Raw genomic sequence first — 18,771 nt, 5'->3', positions numbered from 1 at the left:
GCGGCTCGCCAGGGTAAGCACCCTAGCGGGCCGGGCCAGTTTATTTACCTGCTGATGTGGCAGGTTCGGCCGATCGCGGCCCCCACTGGCCGCAGTTTGCCGTCCCGGGCCAATGGGGGCGGCGGGAAGCCGCGGCCAGCACATCCCTCACCCGCGCTGCTTCCCGCCGCCCCCATTGGCCTGGGATAGCGAACCGCAGCGAGTGGGGGCCGCCATTGGCCAAACCTGCCGCGTCAGCAGGTAAATAAACTGGCCCGCGCCGCTAGGGTGTTTACCCTGGCGAGCCACGTGCCAAACGTTGCCGACCCCTGGTATAGTCAGTGCATCAATCATAAAGGAAAAATAAATATTCATTTAGATCAAAACACTTTAAACTGTGCCATAAAAACTAATCATCATGTGTTTTGAATTTTTGTCCTAGCTATGTGTCATTAGGTATTTGGTGCCAATAATCACATTGCTGTACCTTTCTTATAAGGTAAGAAATGTTTTCCTCTTAAAATTTGGTATTTTTTCCCCTCTGGGGTAAAAAAAGTTCATTTTTGTTTTGAATAAATTCCTGATTGTATATAAAAGAAGTTGGAGATCCATGTATTGGATGTAAAAACATATCCCTGTTTTTCATACTGCCTCAAAATTGTACGTTTGAAAATAAATACTGGGTGAGAGGTTTTAACTAATAGAATGAGATTTAAGGCTGAATTTTAAGAAAATGATGTAATTGCATGTGTAAAAAATATTGATTGCCTGTTTAAATTGCATATGCATTTATTCAAATGAACAGTCGCACCTAACTGGTCACTTGCATCCTAAGATACTACAAGTGCATGTGCAATTGTGGTAGTTATGTGTGCAAATTATCAGTTAGGAATTATTTTCATTCCTATATTCTGAAAATGTAAGCTTATATCTGTTCAAATTTTAAGTACTTATAGGTAAGTTGCAGTTAAGATACAGATTGTTAACTGGTGTAATGATCCATTTTAGGAGCAGAAATGATTATCTTCTGCTCTACTGCTGTACTTAATTTTATGCAATCTTTGAAGTAAATCTACAGAACTATTAAACCAGTCTAAGATTTGTGTTATCATCAACCCTGTCTCAGGAGCAAACGATAACAAGGTTCAAGCTTTTATATGTAAATACATGAAACAATGTGTTTATACAACACCAAGATAAAATAAGTTCCATAATAATAGCATATATGAAGTAGACTATTAGTCTGATCAGACTGTCAGATCACTGAGATTTAGATCATTAAATTAATGGAACACTGACAACTGGGCAGGCCATTCTTTTAATCTATATTTATAGAAACAAAAACAAAAAAAATATTCAGGAGCTCCTTTGATGCAGAAATTATTTCTGCTATACCCAATGGGAGACAAGTTGTTTCCCTTGAAATCATTAGCTTCAAAGAAACTCAAGGTGAAGCTCATTATCGGAGTTAAAAAAAAAAAAAAAAAAAAAAAAAGAATCTTCTTCATAATAACCAAGGAACTGCCACCTAGCAATAGAGAAAATTCTGAAGCTCTGTTAAGTCTCCTTGTGAATTTTATTAATTTATTTTAAAAGCAAAATGTAAATACAGTTCAGAAGCAAAATAGAAAGTCAAACTATTAACATAATCTAGACCACTGTGTCCCACTATCTCATGGTTCTTTTTCCCATTTCGGCAGATGTTTGTTTTTGTTTTTTTGCACATTTTTAGGGGTGCTGTTTTTTTTCCTTCCACTATGCCAGTTTAGGAAACGTAGCACCTCTCCACATCCCAGAGAATGGATGGGATGTATCCATTTCTATGCATGCTAGAGGTGGCAAGTCCCTTTTCTGTAGAATGCTGTCTTGGATAACACATCAACTTGATGAGATTCAATCCGACTCATCACAAGCAGAGATCTTTGAAGCCAATATCCATTTCTGAAGTGTCATTAAAGCATATAGGGTCCAATCCAAAGTCCACTGAAGTGAAAGGGAGACTCCTTTGACTTTTATGGGCTGTGGATCAGACCCAGAGATGTGTTCAAACTACCTGAAGAGCCCGGTATCCAAATAGCGCAGGTATTAAGGAAAAGCAGGCTAATTCATAGAGTTTAAGAGCTTAAACCTGCAAAGTACTGAATGTTCCATGTGAGTGAACAGATTTAGCTCCTCTCAAAATGCTCGGCATCTTTCAGGAGCAGGCCCTTAAGTAAGAACTTTCTGAAAAGAAGATTGAATTCTCTGCTAGCAGAGAATTCAAACAATTTAAAAAACACTTTGAAAATGACAATTCCCCAAAATTCTGACTATTACTCACTCTTCAGGGCCAAAAACTTTTCAACAAATAGATTTAATGCTGTCAGTGAACCAATCCTCAGAGTATGGCCAGAGAAAGTGATTAACCTCTCTACTGAGAGAGATCCAGAATCTTTTCCTTCCATGACAAAGGAATGGTTTATGTACATCGCCAATCCCAACCTTTGCAAGAAAGCTGAAGGTGTAAGTTGATTCTGCTTTGCACCTAATAAATTATTCTTTTCACACACCACATATGTGCACAGACTGCATAAACATCTTCCATATTTATTACATGTAAAAATAAAGTTTAACTGGCCATCATATCTGGTTCTTGTGAAGTAGTTGCAAGCAAACCCATTTAGCATAGCCCCTTGAGGTTACACTTATAAGAGGAAATGTGCATTAGCCCCCTCCCCTAAACCAGCAATTTTATGGGATTATTAACCTAATCCTGAATAAGCTAATGAAAGCTTCTTTTAAGACATGTGGTTGCTACAATCCCAAATACTTTCCCCAAAAGATTATTTACTCAGCTACAGCTGTGGCTGCAACACTAGCCAGCTTTTAGATTAGTTATACAGTGTGTCTTGAGACCTACAAGACATCTACATTTCTAGTCACATGAATTTTCTACATTAGTGTACTGCAGACTACAACTTACACATAAAACTAAGTGCTGGAGGATTTCCATGCGTAATGCAGATATACAGCCACTAACGTTGATTGCGCTTATAGTTCCATTCCATATTTGTCCAGCATGTTATTGCTTCAGCATTGAGGTTTAAAGGTTTGTGGGTTTGTTTTTTTAAATCAAAAATTTTAGTCATTATCCAGGTTGTTTAAGGTCTTTATATGCATTCTTTACAATTTAAACATAGAAGATTATCTATCAAATTGTATTTGTATGAGTCAGTTATTCCTAAACAAATTGTTAGTACTTGCTAAGGCCACAAAGCTGATTAAGTCCAGAATTCCCATTATGCCATGAAATCCTGACTGTGTTTTAATAAATCTAAATCTTGATAAATTTAGTTGGTTAGGGTACAGATATCTTTATTGTAGTCCATTATGCCTACATCTTGACAGGCATCTTTAACAATGTCGTCTGTAAGATTGAGGTTCCATAGAAACATGAGGAAAGGACAATCTTATTTTTAGTTATGATTTCCAGCCTAATCTCCCTAAGGAGGATAGTTAACATCCTGGTTGCTTTCATCCTTAGGCAAACAGAAACAGTATGAAAAACTTTAGCAGTTCTTGACTTTCCATTACCCAATGAAGCCAAAATGTAGATGCTTAAATTTATTCACCTAATTAAGTGGGCCTGATATTTTTAGAGGTGTCAAGCACTGACATCACTAACCAAGACCAACAGGAACTGCCGGTGCTCGGCACTTTTATTAAACTGGCCTCTTAAGTGTCTAATTTTAGGCCCTCAGATTTGAGCATTTTTGTTTAATCATTTTATAGAAAAAAGTCTGCAAGTTTCTGAAATTTACTAGTAGACCAAAGTGGGGGAAAAACTTCCAAATTTAAGGGACTCTGGGAGGACACACCCTGACAGCAGTCCCTCTCTTTTAAACTGAGTGTTATCCAATGTATCTTCTCCGATCTCAACTGCAGTAGTATCAGACTAGAAGAGAGGCAGTCAACACAGTAGATTTAGGGCTTTGTAAGTCATAACAAATAACTTAGACCAGTAGGCACCCAGTACAGATTCCAAAGCACTCTCACAATATCGGCTACAGAAACAGACTGCCACATTTACCCACTAGCTTCAGTTTCCAAATATATTTAAGGTGTAGTCTAATTTCTAGGTGACAAAACCATGGAATGGTCTAGTTAAGTTAAAAAGCCACCTTGATTATTCTGCTCTTTTTTGATCTAGCATCAGCTGGGGACCTCAACAGGCCCCAGATTGCCAATGATATGAGGGCCATCAGAGGGGCAGATATACTAAAGCCTTTTAGCTTATAGATAAGGGAGAAAAGATCAATACTTCAAACCAGCCATTTACACTGAGTAATTGAGCTCTGTTCCAGTATCCAGAACCCGGTTTGTTCATTTTGTCTTCAGGTTGTTTTGTTTGTAATTCTAGTTCTGTCCAGGAATGATGGATGAGCTGTCAGAGCTGAGAGAATTCTATGATCCAGACACAGTGGAGCTGATGAATTGGATTAAGTAAGAGTATTTTTATTTATGTTAAATGCTATTTATAATAATCCAGTATTCTTATATATAGCGCTCTCCTGTTCCATTTGCCACAGGTCATCAGTGAACTATAGTGACCTGAGGGGATGATTAAAGGGGAGTGGGATATCTAGGGACTAGACCATCAGTGACTGTGGAAAACAGATAGTTGCAACTCTTGCCAGCCTGCTGTGCCCTGGTACAGCAGTTTACCACTGTTTGGCAACAAGGTTTCTGGAAACAAGTTGTCTCCATTAGGCCCTGTGGGTGGATAAGCACAGATCATTCCCTTGGCTGAAAAGGGGAGAGAATCTTCAGTTTGGAGAAGGTGATGGTCAAAAAAATATATTGAAATCAATGAATCTCCTCGGATGCACTTCTGCTTCCTTTTGGTCTTTATTTTTTTTAGATAGCATTAAAAAGTGAGGGGCATTCACTTGTGAAAATCTGTTTTCACAGAGAGGGCATGGTGGTTTTGGTGCAAACAGTGGACTGAATGCTCTATTCAAAACTCACAGCCAAATTAAACCTGCACAGCTGCATTGAAGTTAGGCTTTAGCCCACCGCCTGCTTTGCTTGAGGTGTGCAAAATGTTTGTAGTGAATCCTGAACCTACTCAGACTGGAGATGTATCACGGTTTACCAGAGCCCTGGTGTTTGTCATCCCTGGAAATTGCATTTATTTGGAATTCTGACATAGCCATTTGGTATTTTATTTTTAAAGCAGAGTTGTGTTTTTGAGAAAATATTTTGAAAGTAAAACCTGAACCTGCTGTTTTGTAGCCTTTAAATATTTTGAACACCCTAGTATAGCACTGCATTATATTTTTACTTCCAAGTTTGCTGTTTAATATCCCACATTTGAATAACTGAAGTTATTAGGGTTGCCAATTTTGGTTGGACGTATTCTTGGAGGTTTCATCACATGACCATCTTCAATTCAAGATTAATCTTTAATTCCTGGAGACTCCAGGACAATGCTGGAGGGTTGGCAACCCTAGAAGTTATATCTGTGCAATGTATTGTGATGAAACTAGTCACTCAGCAGTTTAACAGCAACTAATGTTTTTCACTCCTAGCAATAATCTTATGAACCATAATGCTGTATTTTCCTACTCTGCAACCTGTGAGAATCAATGCAATTATTCACAAGTAAATAGGTTACTAATTTTAGAGTGGTATTCTGAAAGCAGGCCCATTTTGTCTCTATCATTTAGAATCTTTGTAGCCACATTGACACCACCTCATGACTAATTTTTATCAGCCAGTACCATTTAATGCCACTTGTTTATTAAGAGATGGTAAATATTTGATAGCGCAGGTCTCTTGAGTCCCATATACAGAGTTTGATATAGATTTATACACAAAATATACATGTGGCTTTGGTCCCAACCATGAACTGGATTTCACTTGATGCAGTGAGAATAATTTCTCACATCTTCCCTCTGCTGAAAATGCTAAAATTTTCATTTTAATGTATGACAGTTAGAGCAAGTTTTTTTTCCTTTAGGATTTAATGGATTTAGAAATAATATTGTTCACAAAAAAAATTAGTTGTGACTAACTACAATCAAAAACAAATTTATTGCATGCACCTCAAGGTTGGATTGATATTTTCTTAATTTAAAATGAAGTTGTGGAATCAGAACATTATACTGTGCTACCACGTGGCAATTTTGCTATAGTTAAAGGTATGCCAGAATTTGCATTATAAACTCTTGATGTCAAGAATTATTCATTCATTTATAGAAAATGAAGTGTGGCTGACCTCCAGTTTGTCATATATATTATTGAATTAGGATACCTTTGTTCCATTTTGCAAACCTTTCCACATCAAAAAGGCCTTTGAGTCTGACAGATCCAAATACAGTATAAAAGAGTGTGTCCAAATACACATGAATGATAGAAGTCATTAGTCCAGTGGTTCTCAAAGTTTTGTACTGGTGACTCCTTTCACATAGCAAGCCTCTGAGTACGCCCCCCCCCCCTTATAAATTAAAAACACTTTTTTATCTATTTAAAACCATTATAAATGCTGGAGGCAAAGCAGGGTTTGGGGTGGAGACTGATAGCTTGTGACCCCCCCACTCCATGCAAGAACCTCATGACCCCTGGGGGGGAGGGGGGGAGTTCCCAACCCCCAGTTTGAGAACCCCTGCATTGGTCTGTCCAGTTTAAAAATAAAAAAAAGTCCAAATATATATTTCCACAGATTTACTCCTTATAAAAATATTACAATAGCCCTAACAATCTGTACTGTTTTGTATCTTTCCAACAATCTTTTGCCATGTTTTGGACCATTACTAAAGAATATTGTATCTTTGGGGTCGTGATTTTATACACCCTATGTTACAAAAGTGAGTGAAAAGGGAGCAGGAGTGTATGTACTGGAGCGGTAAAAAAAAAATATAAAAATAAATAAATAAATTAAATAAAGAGGGAGCAACCAGTGTCTTAAGGGTAGCCCTTAGAGCTTTGTGCTCCCATGTAGGAGGTATGGGAAATTCTTAGCTCTGATCTCCCTGCCTAAGACAACATGAACAACACACACATTTGTGAGATGTGGAAGAAGAGCAGAGTGAGCTGAGCTCCCCTATTCTATTTACGGCTGGTAGGTGATCTAGGAGTAATGTCTTCTGCCTTCAAGGGAGATCCAGTCTACAGTTCTGGAATTTTTTTTAACCAGACCAACCACCATGCAAAAGTTTGTCACAAACCTAAAACAGAGGCCAGGTTTGTTGAAAAGTTTACCGAGATGCAATCCTTTTTGCAAAGCTTGGCTGGATTTCAAGTGCATCCGGGCCAAGTGTTGAGTGAAATTGCCTAATTTGTGATTGCAGATAAAAATCATGTGAAACTCAAAAACAAAGGGTCTGGGCCAAAAAGAAAAGAAAAAAAAAAATTTTTTTCCCCACAAATCAATGTAGTGAGATAGTGGTCATATTCCATCTTCAAGCTAAGGACAGCATTTCTTCCTTAGAGTGCCATTACTGACGTATGCCACAGTGCCTACTTTCAGAGCTCAAGAGAACTCCTACTGGAAGCTAGTGCATGTGCCAGGCTTTAAGCAGGGACACTAACTAGCTTTGCCCTTTTCCCTCAGACTATTGGCACCATACTTTGAGCCACAGACTCTGATGGCAGACCAATTCATGTGTTAACTGACTGCCTAAAATGGGTGCATGCCCACTTTACAGGTGCATTCAGTTGTGTGTGTGCAAAATTTGAAAGCACAAAATCAAGGCTAGGATGAAAAATGCATGTGTTATTTTCTGTGTACATATTTCCTCCCTCTTTTGTGATGTTGCAGTCTTTCCAATCCAGAGGCCAAATTGGTCTTGACAGAGTTTCCTTGAATATGTTTTATTGTCTAACAATTTCAGCTAGTCCCATAATATTTTAATGTGGTATTCTGTGAATAAATGGCATTTTCTTTTCAGGATGAATCTGCCCTAGAGTGCGGTGTTTGGGAAGCCCTTTTCAGAAAACTCATTCTTTTTCTGTGTTGAATATATTCCTTCCTTCTTCACACTCGACTAGTAAAAGGATAACCGGAGTTTTGCCAGCTTTTATAACAACTTTGAACTCCAGTCAGCTTTCAGCTCTAGAAAGCTCTTAATAGAAATAGTAACTCTATTTCTACTGATACAACCTATAATTGCAACGTTCGCTATTTCAGTAGGACCTCCTTAAAACAAGTGTATTGGATTTTCATAGCAGTTTACCAAGAACAGAAAGAATTACTACCATTTTCTGAAGTCTATGCAGGTTAATCTCAGACCTACAATTCCTATAAAACCCTTTTATTTTTAATGAGTTATTCTGTAGTTTTTACATAATTCTATAAATTCTTAAAAGTGTAGATAAAGCAAGGGTTCGTGCATTATATTATAGTGCTCAGTTTACCCATTAGTTCAGCAGTAATTAACTTGTTGAAGCTTAGAGCTTCAAAAATAAATGAGATTATTTGTTCAAAATGCCATCAGGTCTGCTTGGAATGACATTTAAATTATATAATGTAAATCAGTTTGACCTGTAAGTCCTTGTCATTATTTAGTGACATTTCTTAGAGAATAAATTGTTTGCAGGTTGGGCAGCCTGGTACTGAGTTTGGCAGAAAGCTATAAAAACAAATTATCCTTTCATTTTATATATCATTTGTTCAGACATTTGTAAAAATTGTTTCATTTTTCTGTAATAGAGAAGTGCCATTCCGTGGTTTGAAGCATGTTAATTGCTTTAGATACAGACCACAGCTGTTAGTGGGTGAATCAGGTAGAAGTATTAGTGAAGGATTCATACATGAAACGTTGCAAATCATGCTGTACCTTTAACATACTGACTACGTGTGTCATGTCCCTCTCTTATGGCTAATCCATAGGATCAAAGCCTGCTACTTACGATCAGATGAAGGAATTACTCTCTTTATCTCAAAGATAAAGTCAGTGCTTTGTTTCTGGTTCAGGGTTCAGTCACTGCTACAGTTAGTGGTGTGGATTATTATATGTGCATACTGCTACATTCCAGAAGAAAGTAGTTTCTTTTTGATGGAACATTTATTCATGACAATTGTGGTTTTGAATGTTTTAAGTGCAAATAAAATATTAAAGTGAGGTTAAAGACTTTCAGAATTTCAAATAAAACTGGTTTTATAAACCACTGAAAAATGATTTTTCAGTGAAGTTAAACTGGCATATTAAAAAAAATATTATCTATGCCCTTTTTGAATGAGATTAACATGGAACTGCAAGAAGTTTTAGGAAAGGTTTATGATAAATATTAATTCATTTTTAAGTAGTATCTTTTGGAGGGCTCTAGCAAAATGTAATGCTCTCCTCTTAACATTCTCATGGAGCTCCATAGGGGGGAAAAAAAAAAAAAAAAAAAAAAAAAGACTGATCATTGACAGCCACCATTTCATAAGGCCTCTAAGATACACCTTCCGATATTGGCAGGTGCATGCACTGGTATTTGAAGAAAGCTTATTTCTATATCAAGTTACCCAACAATTACTTGATTGTTAGGTTGTGGTTGTGTATGTGTCTCTGGCTGTGGGTATTTATGCTTCAAATTCCCTGCTAATTCCATTTTAGTTTATGCTCCTTTTTATTGTCCTAATCTCACTTTATAACAGTCGTTCTCAAACTTTTGTACTCCTGACCCCTTTCACATAGCAAGCCTCTGAGTGCGACCTCCCCTTCCCCCCAAATAAATTAAAAACACTTCTTTATATATTTAACACCATTATAAATGCTGGAGGCAAAGCAGGGTTTGGGGTGGAGACTGACAGCTCGTGACCCCCCAGGTAATAACCTTGCGACCCCCTGAGGGGTCCCAACCCCCAGTTTGAGAACCCCTGCTTTATAATCTGCCTCGGTCATGACGCCTACAAAACACCGGACAAATGCTACACAGCTGGTATACTGTAACCACTTTTTATTACACTAATCATAAGTCTCACTGCTGCCTTGTGCTCTGCCTTATCTGTTTGTTGTATCCACCCTTTGTGTCATCATATATTTAGACAGAAATTTCTGGGTCAGGGACCATCTTTTCATTGTGTAGATTCAAAATGAACACAAGGATAGTTATGATGAATGACAAAAAAAAAAAATCTTGCATTCTGATTGATCCATGCTGTCAAACAGATTGGATCAGTATCAGTGGAGAGCAGTCATTTGGTTAGGAGTGAAAGATTAGATTTGCAACATATTTTCTGATAAGCTACTTAAACATATGACAAGTAGATGCCTACAAATATTCACAGGCTGTGTAAGTTAGCGAATGACATTATAAATTGAAATTAGTAGGCTTTACCCAAAAAGACTAGCTGTAAGCAGCTATTTGCATATCTCAAATAAATTTAGGATTTTCAGGCCCAGATTTTCAGGAAGCCTCTTTAATTGCGTCTGTAAAATATGCAAGCACATCCATTTCTAGTTTCTCACATTTATGCATGTAGTTTACCCATTTAGCAAACAGATTTATTTATGAGGGCCTAGTGTTTAGGGGATTCATTGAAAATCTTTTCCATCATATTCAGGGACTTCAAGAATCAATCACATTTTCTAGAACGTTTTGCTACCTGAGATAAAAGAGATTGGGAGATGGGGGGAAAACATTTCTCCTAATCTCTAACTATGCTGATGCAAAGTGCTACCTCAAAGATTTCCTCAATGTTCTGAACATTTGTTTAGGTCAAACACTCCTAAGAAAGCAGTGATTGCTGGGAGCATGCAGCTATTAGCAGGAGTCAAACTGTGCACTGGAAGGATCTTAACTAATCACCCACATTATGAAGACAAGAGTCTAAGGGAGAGAACAAAACAAGTAAGAACATTCTGATCTTACTTTCATCTAATTCCCATTACTATAAGATGGGTCTATCCCACAAAAGCATGTGTGCCCTAACGGAGCGTTGAGACTGAAATAATTTTGTTCACTGCTTCTAGTTTGTTTCCTGGTGCAGTTCAAAGTATTGGTATAATCTCTGAAGCTTTTAATGGTTTGTGAATCTGCTAATTTAGGGCCAGATTCTGATATTCTTACTGAGAGACTCAGCACCAAACTTTCAGCCCATGGGGAAAGAGAGCTAAAGTGGTTTTCAGCCACGCTTGCAACCTCCTACGTAATTCAGACTGCCTTATGGACAGCAGTACGGCCCAGAATCTACACTGTCCTATATGCTACAGTCCCATCTGCTCAGAGGGACAGCCACCAACTGCATTGGGAGAATTCTCCCCTATCTGGATCCAGGGCTTTTAGAACCCTTTTATGTCACCCTGGTGCTTTACCTGGTATAAAAGGAGTAGCAGTGAGAATCTCACCTGTTTAATAGTACCTAGATTATACATTTGTGTATACTGAAATCAGTGGGACTACAAGAGGCATAAGGTGCTACTAAACTTGAGTAAAAGCATCAGAATCTGGCCCTCAGAGACCACCTTCCCTCCTTGTGTGATGATGTGGTCGTTGCAGTCATCCAAAGTTATGGAGCTAAAAGCCATCTGGTTTAATTATGAAGAGGCATTTTCAGTGGCGCAATCTTGATTCTGTAGCCTATTCCCTTTCCTTTATTGCAGCAGAGCTGATCTGTTGACCTTTAGTGCATGTCCCAAAGTCTGTTTTCTTACAGTGTGTTCAGGATGTTAACTTTAGCTAAAGTGGCTCAGGGGTCTCCTTTGTGGAACAGAGCCAGATGAAGTAAAGTTTACAGTTTTATAAACACTTGTACATCAATTCGAGAGCTGATATGGTTTAATCCACTAAAATGAATAATATAACCATACTGCTTAATGAGAGGGGGACAGTTTCTGGCTGTTAATGATAAGAGACTGAGGCAAGATTTCATTTCCCCCATTAATGTGTCATGATGTTGGGAAAAAGAGCACTTTTTGTAACTGTCCCTACAGGACTGAATTTGATGTATTTGTGAGTGTCGCTCCAGCAACAGCAAACATTCAGATTTAAGCTACATCTGGACTACAGCACTTTCAGCAGCACTTGTAGTGAAGACACTCCAAGCCTATGGGAGAGAGCTCTCCCATCAGTTTAATAACTCCTGCCTCCATGAGAGGCAGTACACAAGGCTGTCTACACTGGCTCTTAGGTCGGTATAATTTATGTCGCTCAGGGGTGTGGATAATCCAATGAGCAATGTGAATTATACTAAAGAAACCTGTAGTGTACACAAAGTCTTACTCTTTTTGGAGGTTTTGCACAGAATTCACTCCTTTCTACCATTAAAGACCTTCAAAAAAACAAACAAACACGCAAGCCAAAAACAACCCTACCCCAAGCAGAGTTCTGCCCACAAGGGAGAACTGCAAGAAACTCCATGAAGTCTGTTAGGGACTTGGCTATTGCTGTTTTTACATGGAAAGCATTCAGGGGCTATGTTGGGTGAAAGGGTAAATCCTTTACATAGCTAGAATGACTATATTCTAATACCTTTTGGAAACCATATGAGAGATGTCTGATGGCTATACAGTAACCAAAGATGATGACATTTGCCTTGTACTTGGTAGGTAATTGATTCACATCTTGAAGATTGTATTTTTAAGACAAACTTCTCATCTTTCTCTGGTTCAAGATGAAAAAATAATGTAATAGAATAAACAAATGTACAGTGATAACAAGTCTGTTTTGCTCTTACAACTTCATTTTTCTGTTTTTGTAGGTTTATCAGGTATATGCAAAGAGATCTCCTGAAGATGTCTACAGCATACTGAGATCCTTTGGAACAAACTATGTAATCTTGGAGGACAGCATATGTTATGAAAGACGGCATAGCAGAGGCTGTCGGTTACGAGACCTGCTCGATATAGCTAATGGTCATGTAAGTATAGTACAAGGTTTTAGAAGGGAAAATGTATTTTGTTTAATTTCTTCTAGGAGCAAAGCAATTAATGTTTGAGTCTGAAGCTGCTAATACATCTTTTCCATTTTGTAATGAGGATGGGAACTAAGGCCCAGTGGAGCCATTTTTCATCCAGAAGTTCAGCCTAAAAGGAGTCTAGCTGCTTTAACTGATAGTAATTGGGGGAAACAATCCTCACCTGCTGGACCTCAGGTGAGCACGGCACATGGCCTAGTGTTCCCTGTGTATAATCTTCCAGAGCCTGGGAGGGTGGAGGCATGGACTCCAACAGGTTGGGTAACGGTGTAAGTAACACGGCTGTGCCCAGGGAGTTCTCACCCCTTACTAGGAGTTAGCTCCACAGGGTGAAGGCCCTAAACAGACTGCACAAATGCAAGCAAAATTGCATAGACTCAATGCCACAGAGAAACCAGAGCTAGCACTTAGCCTTTAATGAGAGTGCAGCCAGTGGTGCTATTGTAACACCTAACATTTTAATTTGGTCCTTTCTTCCCATTTGGTTCACATTGGCCCTTTGAGTATATTCCTTTTTTTCTAATTCCTAGAGTTCCTTGTTATGGTACATGATTGAGTGGTGGTGGTGAAGGGTGTTTCACAAAGCTGTTCACTTTCTTACAGGTCATGGATGGTCTAGGAGAGAATGAACCTGATCTGAAAGCTTCACTGTATCCTCGCTTCTGTGAGGAAATTAAAAAAAACTTGTCTTCTTATTCCATGTACTTCACTAGAGTGTTCCAAAACAAAACATTCCATGTTTACAAGCTTGCTAAACATAAATAGCGTATATTCCCAACAGTGGCTTTAAATTCAGTATTTTATTGCTAGGACCGCAGTGGGAAATGCTGAAGAAGTTTACAAAATGTTAGTTTTTAGGCATTTTACATTAAGCGTTTGTTTAATTACTGTGATTCTTCAGTTAGTTTTAGACAGTTTAATTTTTATAACATTCTTGACATTGACAGGGAATTTTCCATTTTTAGCTGACTGAAAAATGTGCAGAATAGACAGTCTGCATCAACACTGCAGAATGACTAATCTATACAGTTCTGCTCAGGGTTTTGAATATTTTACTGTACCATGAACATGATAGAAGTAAGCTGAGTGTAGGCCTTGTTACTTCATAACTAAATATGTGTTAGCTGTGGTCTTTGAAGATATTAAAACAGTAAAACTTTGGTTTCAATCCTAGAAGCTCATCCTTGCAGGCAAACCTCTCTGCCCATGCAGAGCCAGGTTGTCTTCAGTGGAACTCTCTTGGACCCTTAGGCCCACATAGTTTGGATCTGATGGCAGGATCAAAGCCTTTGATAGTGAAAACACGTTGGAGACTAGAGTAACCTCCATGTTGTCAAACACTTTTTAATTATTCAGATGTGTGCTGTTGCTTGTTTTTATGCTGTTTTAACACAATGATAGATCTTAGTGTATTTCTTTTGAGACTTTAAGGTTGGAGCATGTTTGATATATGTAGTACTTTGGTATCCTCTATTAAAAGCAATTTAAAATGCTCAGAACAAGTATAACAAATGAAATACAAAATCCTTCAGGATCCTTACAATACTCCTCCTTTGCTGTATTCTGCTTTCCCTACCACAAGAAGGTATATTCCTCTGTTAATGCCACATAGAACCAAGAGTAGAATATCAAAGTTGAGCACTGCAATGGAGATGAGGGGAGCATATTCCCCTAAAAATTGCAGCGAAAGTGTATGCTCACAATGGAGTTCTTTGCTTTTAGAGTATTTGAAGTACCCCTAAAACATTTTTTAAAACAAAACTCTGTCACTGTTTCCCTCCTTCTCACCCTTAGTCAGTCATTTATTTTGGACTGATTTTGAAGATGATGTTCTATCTTCAAACTTTTATAAACTTTGTGTTTTGTTTGTAGTCTTTTTATATTTTTTCCAGGCTAGAATTTTGTGAATTCTATGGAGTTTTTAAATACTGTGTATAAAAGAAGTCACTGTTACAGTACTTTAGTGCTAACTTATTGTTTTTATACTAATTAGAGACTAGGTCTGCTTGAAAGCCTAACAGCATTCTCCCATTTTAACTAGGCACCTGCTATCCTTATTTGTTTCTTGTGAAAAGCAGAACAGGTAATAATCAAGTGCCTCTAGGTCAGTGCTGAATTAACATTTAAACATGTATAGGAGTATATGTGGCCTGCTCAAATAATTCATTTATGATAATTACTGTTGCAGTTAATTTCTAGCGATGGGAAACTTAAAAGTGCTACTGATAGCATACTCCACATTTAATTTAATCAAGATGTGTAATGAAATTAACTTTCACAACTGAGCTGTGTTCCAATTCCAAATGATTTAAATGTTTTCCATTTGCAGTTGTACTAAGCTAATTGACTGCAGGGATAGAGATGGTCATGTCACATGCTCAAACAATTTTATATTCAGTAAATACTCATTAAGCAGCATTCAACATCTTTCTGAACTTTCATGCTAACACAAAAGGAAAGTGTGCTTTAATCAAACTGTATTTAAATCAAACATTGACAGTAGCTAGGTTGTTAAACCAAGCAACTGAAACTCCTGAATAATTTCTGTCCTGTATTCCTTAATAAGGTTGGAGACCACTGCAGTTTAACATACTACAATAATAAAACATTTTAATCAGTATTAAAACTTTAATTAAGCCCTTAATGATGCATACCTGTTCTTGCTGACAGTATTGGTCAGTAAATTCCTCAATGAGTGCCTTACAATAATTGAAAACAAGCACATGTAAGGTATAGTAGGTTTAGACTATGTGGTCTTATTTTAAAATGCAGTGTGGTCTTCTTTTAAGGTGCAGTTACTTTGCTCTAATTACATTTAAATATTCCAACATCAGTCTTGATTTTAAGAGTCTTGCTCATAGGTATAGTACTATTGAGAATAAAAAAGTGACTAACATTAATTATTTTAAATAGATTGACATTTGTTACAGTTTTAATACAGATTGTATTTAATGTTGCCAAAACAGAGCTGATGCCTTTTGCGGAAACTATGAAGTGCCAAAAAAAAGAGACATTTACAAGGTAGAGTCCAAGATAGCTTTGTTCTTTGGAAATTATAAGAAACATGCTTCTTGTTATCACGACGTTGTCAGCACAGGGCAGTATTGTTTTTAGAATACAAATTCCCCAAAGGCATCATAAACATTTAAAGTGTTCAGGAGCTAAATATTTTGCAGCTAAGTCAGCAGTTGTTAAGGTCTAAATGTTTGAAAGGTATTGTCATTTTAAACATTCAAACTTTTCTAGGCCCTGAAAGAATTAATTCTAGATGGAAAGGCATATTTAAATAGCTAAGTGATACTCTATTTATGCTATCTCCTTAGAACAGAAAGTAAGGAGAAAATACAATAGGAGCAAAACACTTACCAGCTAGAAGGAAAGGAGATACATCTAGCAGCACTATGCTTTAAGGTAACCATTTTAGTACTACAGCTTACTGTCTTTCCCAAATTTAAAGGACTAACTGCTAGAGGAGAGCATGCTGGGAAAGGGTGATCCCAAACTGGACAGTTCATTAGTGACCAGGCAGCTAACAGAGAACACTCCAGTAGTGGTTGAGGGTAGGAAAAAAGGCTAAATTTCCTATTCTCTGGGAGCCAGGATTAGGGTGCAAGAATCCCTGAAGCTTTCCTATCTCAAGTCTGGTGTTTTATGTATTTGTAATAATTATGTGCTCCTTTTTTGGTGGTTTGCTATGATATATGTTCATGCATTAAAATCTGGATTCGTTTTTTACAACAACCTCTGCCTCTGATTGAAATTCATCACCCCAGTACATCTTCACAATACCAAATGGCTATCATGGCATTTCTCATTATTTATGCTAAATCAGATGCACCTCCATTTGCTATAAAAGCTATTGTGCATTTAAGGAAATCTATAGATTACTAACTCAGTGACTCCTTGAATATATTGCATACGGTTTGTGACCATAGTAAGGACTTTTGAGCAGATACAATTTTTGCCATAATGTATAATTGTAAGTGCAGAGAAAACTTTAGATCAAAGAGCTGAAACATCATCAGATATGGGATTTTTTTTTAGGTGAGAAAAGCCTTTGGGGTTCAGAAGTACATTGCCCTTTCTGATTTGAATATTCTACTGGTGAGATCTCGTATATAATTGTTTTATAATATGTTGTACTGAGATGTTATGAATATTGTATAATATTAATAAAGTTGTCCTTTTAGAATCATATCAGAGAGCCACTTTGTTTTTATGGTGAGGTGGGAATGGCAGCAGCTTTGCAACCTGCCCTTTGTTCAAGTCTCCTATGTTCTTTCATGTAAGCTAGGTCTCAGTGAGAAGTTTTGACCTTCTCTTAAGCTTGTTACATGACATGTGGAGTTAATATTTTTTTAAATCACCTTTATAGTTTGACAGCATATGAGTCACTTTTATTGAATTTCCAAGTTAATGATTTAGCAGTAGTGATTTTTCCCATCACCCAGTGCACTTAGCTTAAGTGAGGTCAGCAGGCTGTCTTAAGAAGTTACACCGACAGTGGTAAATATAATTTGCTTTGACCCAGAGGGATCAGCTGCTGCTTTTTTTGTTTGTTAATTTCTTATGTTTTGGTAATTTTATATTCTAGAAAGACGCATGTATTCGTTAGGGAGGAACAACAGAGAATAATTGCATATGGCAGGTGCCTTATTTGAATGTACAGAATCTCTAAGATAGGCATGATTTTAAAAATACAGAAATAAGTTCTGTTCTAGAAATCGGATGTGCAGACATGAACAGGAATGCAGCAGAATCATGTCCCTTTCCCAGTTTTGCTTTTGGTGCTTGACTAAAACATACTTGCATGAATAGCGCAAGAGGCCTTTTGCTAGTAGAGTGAATTAGGTACAAATCAGAGATTCAATGAGACTATGAATTTTAATTGATAGAATTTAATTATAACGTAATATGTGTACATTGAATTTTCTAGACTCGGTTAAGTAGTCCTTTTTCAGTGCCTTTTCTTAATCAGGATCCTCCTCTCTCTAGTTCTTTATCAACAGTTATCAGTAGATTTTGCAAACCACTCATGCAGACTCCCTCAAGAGATATAATGCCAAACTGTCTGTCTGTTTTACTAATCAGTGCAGTGCTCATAATTCTAACCCCACTCCATGTGCTCAGAGTGCAAGTGATGCCAGTCTTGCCTCTCTCTTGAATTCCTTGGTCTGGCCTAGTGTTACAAAGCTAATGGCAATCGGCTTTTCAATGACTTGGCTACATGTTATACTTGGAATGTCATTTTAAAAGAAAAACCATGAAGATTAATTTATCTGACAGGCAGACAGATTAAATACTAATATCCACAAGATTATTTAAATTTTAGACCTATACAAATATTTTATAGGAAATAAAATGTTCTTACTACATGTTAGAGTCTATAAAGAACTTGGAAGGAGATTAGTAAAAGTACCAGATTACTGAAAATCCAACTACCTAGGGAACCACTGTTTTTTTTTGTTTTTGTTTTGTTTTTTAATTTCAATTTTTTCTCTTTTTCTGGTTGCAGGGCTTTTTGCAGTCAAGCCAGCTGTCCCTGTTCATGAGAGATGTCAGTGCCTCTCTATGATAAGCTTTTTTTGTTATGAAATACAGAAATATTTGTGTGTAGGAAGGGGAACAAACTAAGAGACATGATTTCAGGGACTGCATGGTAATTAGAACAGCAGCATACTAATTAAAGCAGATAAATGAATTATTAGCAACTCTAGAAGTAGGAAAGATGGATTTTTAAATTAGGGAATGACACCTGCAAACAATTATATCTTATTACGGCCATTAAGGATATTTGTTATGTTCACTGAGCATTTATTTAATGATTTTCATACTATCTGACCTTTGTATTATTCTGCATGCACTGTAGGTGCTGAGACTGTGTGTTATAATATGAGAGAAAGAAG

The 18,771-nt window shown here is 37.3% G+C and overlaps 1 protein-coding gene across 3 annotated transcripts in view; it reads left to right on the top strand.

The window, feature by feature from the left end:
• Positions 1-17,062, top strand: part of DPY19L3 (dpy-19 like C-mannosyltransferase 3) — a 66,851-nt gene extending 49,789 nt beyond the window's left edge. For 2 of the 3 annotated variants that reach the window (XM_034788133.1, XM_034788132.1), the window contains 5 exons: positions 422-478; positions 4,379-4,461; positions 10,668-10,800; positions 12,650-12,808; positions 13,469-17,062. In XM_034788133.1, coding sequence (XP_034644024.1) covers positions 422-478; positions 4,379-4,461; positions 10,668-10,800; positions 12,650-12,808; positions 13,469-13,630 — 594 coding nt within the window. In that variant the 3' untranslated portion in view covers positions 13,631-17,062. The remainder of the gene's footprint in view (positions 1-421; positions 479-4,378; positions 4,462-10,667; positions 10,801-12,649; positions 12,809-13,468) is intronic. The other variant, XM_034788135.1, reaches the window with a different exon arrangement.
• Positions 17,063-18,771: the final 1,709 nt, after the last annotated feature.

Source organism: Trachemys scripta, chromosome 13 (genome assembly GCF_013100865.1).
Source record: "Trachemys scripta elegans isolate TJP31775 chromosome 13, CAS_Tse_1.0, whole genome shotgun sequence".
Lineage (NCBI taxonomy): Eukaryota > Metazoa > Chordata > Testudines > Emydidae > Trachemys > Trachemys scripta.
This window is presented reverse-complemented; position numbering and strand designations above follow the sequence as displayed.